This window comes from Lactuca saligna, chromosome 4 (genome assembly GCF_052625555.1).
Source record: "Lactuca saligna cultivar CGN05327 chromosome 4, ASM5262555v1, whole genome shotgun sequence".
Taxonomy (NCBI): domain Eukaryota; kingdom Viridiplantae; phylum Streptophyta; class Magnoliopsida; order Asterales; family Asteraceae; genus Lactuca; species Lactuca saligna.
Genome location: NC_136420.1, coordinates 206605814 through 206614872, shown reverse-complemented (window position 1 = coordinate 206614872; position 9059 = coordinate 206605814). Strand labels below are relative to the sequence as shown.

General features: G+C 33.3%; 1 protein-coding gene across 1 annotated transcript; it reads left to right on the top strand.

Moving 5' to 3' along the window:
• The first annotated feature begins 2126 nt into the window (after nucleotides 1-2126).
• On the top strand, nucleotides 2127-4071 carry LOC145043283 (cytochrome P450 CYP82D47-like). The gene is made up of 2 exons (XM_078991884.1): nucleotides 2127-3128; nucleotides 3217-4071. The coding sequence occupies exons 1-2, from the start codon at nucleotides 2178-2180 to the stop codon at nucleotides 3838-3840; spliced, it is 1575 nt and encodes a 524-aa protein (XP_078848010.1). The 5' UTR covers nucleotides 2127-2177; the 3' UTR covers nucleotides 3841-4071.
• The last annotated feature ends 4988 nt before the right edge of the window (nucleotides 4072-9059 follow it).

Sequence of the window (9059 nt, the reverse complement as noted above, 5' to 3'; positions counted from 1 at the left end):
ATATATATATATATATATATATATATATATATATATATATATATATATATATATATATATATATATATATATATATATATATATATATATATATATATATATATATATATATATATATATATATATATATTTATAGGTGAGTTCAATTGAAAAAATAAAAAAGTGAGAATTGAGGAATAATTCTCAGCCACTCATTTAATTAGCCTCTAAACATAAAGGACACGGTGACAAATTTGTAAATATCATATAATACTCTATAATCACAAATACGAACTGTTGAAATTCATTCATTTTTACTATTTCAATCCAACCTTCAATTCTGTTTGAATACGAACATATCTCCAATATCTATGATTAATTATACTCCTAGCATCATTAGAACAGCATCATCGATAATCAACAAAAAATTCAATTCGTATCATTCATTCAACATCGTTCATCAAATAAAACATCGATATTAAGGTTAAAAAAAGATCAAATCATTTTTTGTTGTAAAAATTTCATATATTTCTCTACCAATCTACTATTTTGTAAGATCTAAGTAGTCAAAATATCATATTTATCACATTTTTAAAAAAGTTAACTTGTATGCACTCCAACTGTTTGATGAAATGCATAAACTAAATTACCACGTTATATTCACATATGAATATGTTTTTCTCACCTGAATCAATATATGATTATTAAAACACAAAACAAATATGCAAGTTTGTATGTTATTCATATGTGAATAACATATAAAAATTATATATATTTCTGAAAACACATTGTAATATTCATATATGAATATATTGTGCAATATTCGCATATGAATATACCAACTATTATTCATAAGTGAATATACGATCTAATATTCACAAGTGAATATACTATGTACTATTCCATGTGATATACCATGTAATATTATATAATATTCACATATGAAAATATCATATAATGTTCATAACTGAATATATATCATCTAACATTCACAAATGAATATACTATGTAATATTCACAAGTGAATGCATCGTTTAATATTTAAATAAGAATATATTATGTTTAGTATATGTTATATTCATATATGAATGATACTTAAACTGTAAAAAAAATTAATCATAGTTTTTATTCATTAGTAAATAACGAATATACTGTAGTAAAAACCAGATTCATTTTTATTCACTTATGAATAACGATAGCTGAAAATATAAAAAAATAAATTTTTTATTTTATCTTAAAACTATATCAATATGGATGTCTATTTGTAGAGATTAAAAAATCATGAATTTTGGTATATTTAAAATCATTTTTCGATAAAAATAACTTATTAAAAATTAAAAAAAAATTAAAAAAACTATTTTTTATATATATATACTAAGGTAATGCTTAGCATAGTTTAAGGAAACATGTTTTATTGGAAAACACATGTGCATTCCTTTCCCATTTCCACCACTACGTTCCAAGCTTTTGCGGCAAAAATAAATGATTGGCTGAGAAAGATTCTCTCATTTTCAACACTTTTTTTTTCTCAATTGAACCCTCCTATATATATATATATATATATATATATATATATATATATATATATATATATATATATATATATATATATATATATATATATATATATATATATATATTCATTTTTAACCTTTAATTGTTATAATTTCAATATTTATTATGCCAAACTTTTAAATCTACTAATAATATTACAACTTTTTGATATTTATGTATTTAATGTTTATTTATTTATTACTTTTTAATTTATTTATTTACTTCAAAAAAAATTTCCTTTTACAAAAGCATCAAAAATTTTATGACCGAAAACAGAATATTATAATCGTATCAAGCAACTATTAAAACAGAAAAATGTAATCGTGCCAATCTATTGCTAAATTTTATAAATATAAATCCCTCGGAAAATCAGTAGGTAATCGGTCAAAATCAAAAACTCATGACGTAATTCAGCACTTATGCCTTGTATTATTCTAGTAGAGCCATAAAGTACAGAGATATAAAATATAAATAAACCTTGATGTTTATCACTTATCTTAATTTCCTTCCACTAAAGACAAATTCTAATCGGTCATAATTGGTAGGAAGTCAACAAAAACATAAACAAAGTCTATATATCCATTGAACAACAAAGTCATCCAAATCACATAATCAAAAGAATCAAATCAAACTTTGATCTTCCAATGGATCTCTTCTCCATACAACAAAATTACACTATCTTAGCCGGAGCTTTAGCCATAATTTTCACTCTTTTCGTCTTATCATCACTGCTTCCTAAAACCAGTCAATACAGAGCTCCACCTAAAGCCGGTGGTGCATGGCCAATAGTAGGTAACGTCAACCTTTTTACAGGCTCCTCCGGTCCCCACAGAGCCTTGGCATCCATGGCTGCTAAATATGGACCGATCTTTACTATCCAGCTCGGCATACATAAAGTATTGGTAGTACATAGTTGGCAGATTGCAAAGGAGATTTTCACCATTCACGACACAATAATCTCCACTCGTCCTAAATACCTAGCCTCAAAAATCTTCGGGTATAACTATGCGATGTTTGGAGTCGCTCCTTATGGTCCATATTGGCGTGAAATGCGTAGGATCATCTCCTTTGAGCTGTTATCTACCAGTCGCCTTAACCAGCTTAAGCATGTTCGAGTCTCTGAACTAGAGAGCTGTATCAAAAACTTGTATAATCATTGGAGAGAAAAGAAAGATGATCAAGGAAAAGTATTAGTAGATTTGAAGAAATGGTTCGGGGAATTCAATATGAACGTGGTTCTTAGAATGGTAGTTGGAAAACGATATAGTGGAGCTACAGATGAAGAAGAAGAGAAAGAGATGAGTAGAAGTCGTGAGGTGATGAGAAAATTCTTTTATTTCATGGGTCTTTTTGTGGTAGGGGATACGCTTCCTTTTCTATCCTGGTTGGATTTGGGTGGTCATGAGAAGGCTATGAAAAAAGTCGCATATGAAATTGATGTTATGGCAGAGAAATGGCTCGATGAACATCGTAGAAAGAGGGATTCTGGAGAAGCTTTTGAGGAGAAAGACTTCATGGATGTGATGATATCGACAGTAGAAAAGGGTGGCTTCGGGAATTATGATGCTGATACTATTATCAAGTCTACATGTATGGTATGTTCTGATGCTATATATATTATTTTACCTAGTAGGTCAAACATATGTATGTATACAAATAATTAAAAACGTTTGCATCTTTTAGGTTCTAATTGCTAGTAGTGCGGATACAACCACTGTGATGCTTACATGGATGATGTCGCTTCTATTGAATAATCCCCAATCTCTACGGAAAGCACAACAAGAAATAGACAAGATCGTTGGAAAGGATAGACAAATAAATGAATCAGATATCACCAATTTGGTCTACTTACAAGCAATTGTAAAAGAAACACTGCGACTATATCCAGCAGGACGTCTTGGAGGGATAAGAGAATTTACAGAAGATTGCATGGTAGCTGGCTACCATGTCCAAAAAGGCACATGGTTAATGGTCAACCTATGGAAACTACAACAGGATCCAGAAATATGGTCAAACCCATTGGAGTTTAAGCCCGAGAGATTCATGGAGGGGAATCATAAGCATGTTGATGTTAAGGGGACAAATTTTGAGTTGATTCCATTCGGTGCTGGAAGGAGGTCTTGTCCTGGAACTGCTTTGGCGCTTCAAATATTACATGTGGTTGTTGGTAGTTTGCTACAAAATTTTGATATTAGGACACCGGATGATGGGCCAATAGATATGGCTGAGACAGCTGGGTTAACAAGTGCGAAGGCATCTCCTCTTGAAGTTCTAATTTCTCCACGGGTGTCATCTGCTACGATTTAAGAGCTTTTAAAATAATTTCGCTCAGCAGGTTTGTAGGTTGCAGGAGGGTGACACAAGCATTAGTACTACCAATATATAATTGTGGGTAGCTCTAGCTCCGGATTGTATTATACAATGAATGTGGGGTAGCTCTAGCTCTGGGTTATATTATACAATGAATGTGGTATGCGATGTAATGTTTTATAATCATGTGTTACAAATGTGATAAATAAAATGATAGTTGTTATGAAATACTAGTTTGTTTGTTTGGAAATATTAGTTTATAAATGACCATTTGATTATTTATTTTTCTTATAAGTCTCTTATCATTATTTAAACTGTTTTCAATGGATTAAACCCATAGTAAATTGTATAAAACATATTTATTTAAATTCTTAAAAAAATTTATAATTTCCATTACAATTCCATTGAACCATTGCATCGCCATACAACTCCACACTCTTTCTTCTCTTTATTATATTCATATTTATTCTGTTAAATCTTCATACAACTTCCATTGTGGATGATCTTAGCATTAGTAACAACCATTTAAATGTGTTTTATGAGTGTAATAATACACTATCATAATGTGCATTCATCTTTCATTTCATTTTGGTTGTATAAATAGTGAGTCATATGTATTAGAAAATTGATGATTTCATCACAAGTATTGTAATAAAGTTCTCTCTACTTTCATGTTTTTCTTTACTCTATAATTGATATTGTTATTAATTTGGTCATATTTTATAACACGTTAGCACGACTCTACCATAGAGCTCTAACTCTGTAACGACGTAAATTTCCAAAACAATTTTTTGCATTTTATAAAAACTTAATTCATCATAAAAACATTATTGTTTGAAACTCAATTTATAGCATATATCAATCCCAAGATCTCATAGCATAAAAATCCCGTGTGTGTACTGATCAAGCCGGCGCCTTTCCACAATCCTCACTAGTACCTGAAACATATAACACAAAACATTGTAAGCACAAAGCTTAGTGAGTTCCCCAAAATACCACATATAACACATATTAGCCACTCGAGGCTATAATTTTGTGGGTCCATGTGACAACCGTCAAATTTCGGTCAAGACAAAGTCAACCGAAGTCAACAAGTCAAACCATTTGACTCAATTTGCCCGTGGGTACTAGAATATACATTATGAAAGTTCTACATAACTCTCTATTCTAATGAGAAATCATAAAGCAAAAAGTGCGAACACCTAGATCTCCAAAACCTAAAAATTGTGGTACGTGGCGAGCCCAAACCGATAAAACAATGTTGCATACTCATCGGGAGTGTGTAAGATCCTTAAGCAAGGCTTAACAGGGTTTACGAACCATGCATTTCGATGCCAGACACTCACAATTGTCACACATGGAACCTCTCTCAATCGTTTTCACTCTATCTCTCTCTATGTCAAATCTCTCCCAAATCTCTCCAAGTATGTGAAATCTCTCTCAAATATCTCTCTGTATGAGAAATCTCTCCATGTCAAATCTCTCCCAAATCCCTCCAAGTATGTGAAATCTCTCTCAAATATCTCTCTGTATGAGAAATCTCTCCAAGAATGTCAAATCTCTCCCAAATCTCTCCAAGTATGTGAAATCTCTCTCAAATATCTCTTTGTATGAGGAATCTCTCCAAGAATGTCAAATCTCTCCCAAATCTCTCCAAGTATGAGAAATCTCTCCCAAATCTCTCTCAAAAGTTCTCGTAACTTTTTAGAATCATTTGGGTCATTCCGACCCTTAACCGGGTCAAAAACGGCTTAAAACAGGGCGAAAACAAGAAAAATAGGCTTTAGGAACCGAAACCAAGAAGAGAGGCCTCTTAGGACCAGAACCGAGCCTCTGTTGGCTGAGGCATGCGAGACCGAGCCTCGGTCTCTACCCCTCTCGGTCCCTCTTCTGGTCGCTCGGTCTCTATCTTCTCACTCTCTGTCTCTTCTGGTCGCTCTGTCTCTGTCGCTTCTTCACTCTCTGTCTCTTCCCTCCTCTCGGTCTCTACTCCGCCTCTCTGTCTCTTCCCTCCTCTCGGTCTCTACTCCGCCTCTCTGTCTCTTCCCTCCTCTCGGTCTCTGCTCCTTCTCTCCTCTCTGTCTCTTCGCGCCTCTCTGTTCTCTCCTCCCCCTCTCGGTTCCTGCCCTCTCTCTTCTCCACTCTCGGTTCCTGCTCTCTCCCTTCTCCCCTCTCGGTTTCTACCCTCCCTCCTCTCGGTTTCAGCATCAGAAGGCCGAACCTCGGCCAGAATTCGGAAAATTGTCACTTTTAGCCCATTTTTGATATTTTTAACATTTTAAGCCCGTTTTTCGTGATTTTAAAGCGGGATTTTCTCCAGAAATTATATTTTAACATAATAAACCCTAAATATTCATAATTTAAACATATTTTGATGAAAATCATTATCTAAATAATAAAAATCAAATGGGTGAATTACTAAAGGTGAAGTGTTGACTTTGCCTTATCCAATGTCACAAGCAACCACCCCACACCCACTCTATGACCAGCCATACCTCCCCACCTTACCTAAGTCACATTAATGCCCCTTGCACTCATTTTCCACCCATTCCCACGTTTTTAGAGCTGGAACAAACATCCTCTCTCCTTATTTCTCTCATTTTCTCTCATTTCACTAAGTATCAAACACCACTTTTCTCTCAAACTTTTTCTCCACCAAACTCGAGATTCAAGGCTGATTATCAAGTGTTCTTCCACATTTGGTAAGCATAATCCATTCTCCTTATGATTATCTCACTTATTCCACTCAAATCATGGATATCTTACACAAACTCCATCATATTTGTGTTAGAGCTTCGAATCTTCAAGTGATTCTTCAAGTGTTCTTGGCTTGAACACTTCTCTTCTTCAACACTTATCTACTGAAATCACTCAAGGTGAGTTCATACCCCTACATTTTCATGATTTCTCAAGTTTTCAGGGGGGGGGGGGGGAATACAAGTTAAAACACTAAGAACATAACTAAAATTTTCTAACAACCTTCATCAGAAAAGTTCAACTCCATCCACGGACTGTTTTGGGCATCTTAAACATTTTTGTTTACAAAACTGTACAAGGTGCAAATAGTTCAAGTTGTTAGCTTTAAAATGACTACTTGCACATCTCCATACGATTTTTCTACAATTTATGGTGATTTTTACAAAACTGCCTATCATTTCAAACAACGACCCGGACTAGTCTGTGATTATGGACTTTTTCACCCAAGTTTGAGGTCGTTAAAAATCGTGATAAAAATTATGAGTAAACTAGACACATTTTTTGAACTCTCATAATTTACGGATCTAGTTTTCAACTTCGTATGATTTTTCTATGATTTTTCCAAAACAGGGCAGAATGGCTAAAGTTAGCCAACAGCATGTAAATATCATAACACTTTGTATTATGTTGAGTAAAGTGTATAATCATAAGTTCTAATTATTGAATGTGTTTCCTTGTTAGTTTGTCATCATGAACTGAAACTAAGTAATTCATAATAAATATTAACCATTCATTTTAGAACACGTATATTAAACTATAAAGGTATAGTTTGACAAATTCATAACACTAATACATTTTCATAAAAGAGTTCATACATATTACATACATTTTAGATAAACTATAATAGGTATAGTTTATGATACATCACTCAACACACTCGTACAAAAAGGGTACATTCATACAAGAAAGATTTATATTCACACACATTTCACGTAAACTTGTTAACCTATAGTTTGATAAATTCATAACACTAATACATTTCCATAGAAGAGTTCATACATTTTAGATAAACTATAATAGGTATAGTTTATGATACATCACTCAACACACTCGTACAAAAAGGGTACATTCATACAAGAAAGATTTATATTCACACACATTTCACGTAAACTTGTTATCCTATATTGTGAGACTCTCTCTCTCTCTCTCTCTCTCTCCCTGTACGTCCGAGTGCGGGATATAATTCTTGGTAGTTATAATCAGAATCTCCTTGAGGGAGAACGTGATACTTGTATATAGATCTATATTGGGTTTGACACCCCACACCTTGCTGCTAGCTACAGTTGGACCTACAGGTCTACGGGTGACAAATGTAATTTCAGTTTCCGTGACGCCTGAGAACGTCGTGGCAGGTTCACATAGTCATAGTATGATTATAGCGACTCACATAGGATATAACAATCCATAAGTTTACGGGATTTTATTTTTAAAACCTAAATGAGTTTTATGTCGATTTAAAATCACTTTTTATCTCTATGAGTACAGATTTTACTGTACACTTTTGGTTTTGGTAGTTACGACTACACATCATTTGAAACCACATTTATACCTTTAAGTATGGTCAACACTTGTTATTACTCGGTCCTCTAATTTAGGACTACATATATATAATGTATTAACAAACATGAGAACGTACAGAAATTTCATTTAATTCAAAAGCGTCCATGTCCATTTAAATACATAACATTTTCTACTAATAAGAAAGGTTACTTATACATTTTGGTCTTCAGTCATAAGACTACATTACACAGATTTTAAAGAAAATATCGGATTTTCTGGATACATATTCTAACGCTTTTACAAGGAAAACGATTTACTTTTCTAACGAAATCTCTTATGAACTCACCAACCTTTGTGTTGATACTTTTCAAAACTACTTGTATTCTCAGGAATTCAGTGAAAATAGGAAATCAACAACGTTTTGAGGATGGGACGATAAATCGTCAAACAGTTCATTTTGTATCATAATGTAATTGATGTGAATCATGTAAACATGTGCTTTGATGTAACGTTTTCAATTATATTTGTGTTGGTTGTATTTACTTTGAGCACTATTATACTCATTGTTGTGATACTCTACATGAAGTCATCCACCCCCGGACGTTTCCGCCATCCTTGGTTTGGGGGTGTGACAGTCCATGCACCTAAACTCTGTGAACCCTCTGGTTCTAACTCTGCAAGCATGCACAGCATAAATCACATAGAAGAATGCAGTGCAACAAACAATATATATAAAACACTGTATCACATGACTCTATTTACCTACTCAAGGTAAAGTATAGTGAGAACACTCACCTTGCGTATCTCGGTAACTCGTAAATCCCTGAAATCGCTAGTGCTCGATCTCCCGAGCTATAGTCCTCCTATACACAAATATATCTCTAATTAACACTTTCCCAACTAGGGTTGACTAACTCTATCTAGTCAATACCGGTCAACTCTGGTCAATGGTCAATGGT

Bases quoted from the DNA above. Each gene is read 5' to 3' on its own strand.
- LOC145043283 (XM_078991884.1), top strand. From the start codon at position 2,178: ATGGATCTCTTCTCCATACAACAAAATTACACTATCTTAGCCGGAGCT. The intron at 3,129-3,216 runs GTATGTTCTGAT...TGCATCTTTTAG, and splicing joins TTATCAAGTCTACATGTATG to GTTCTAATTGCTAGTAGTGC.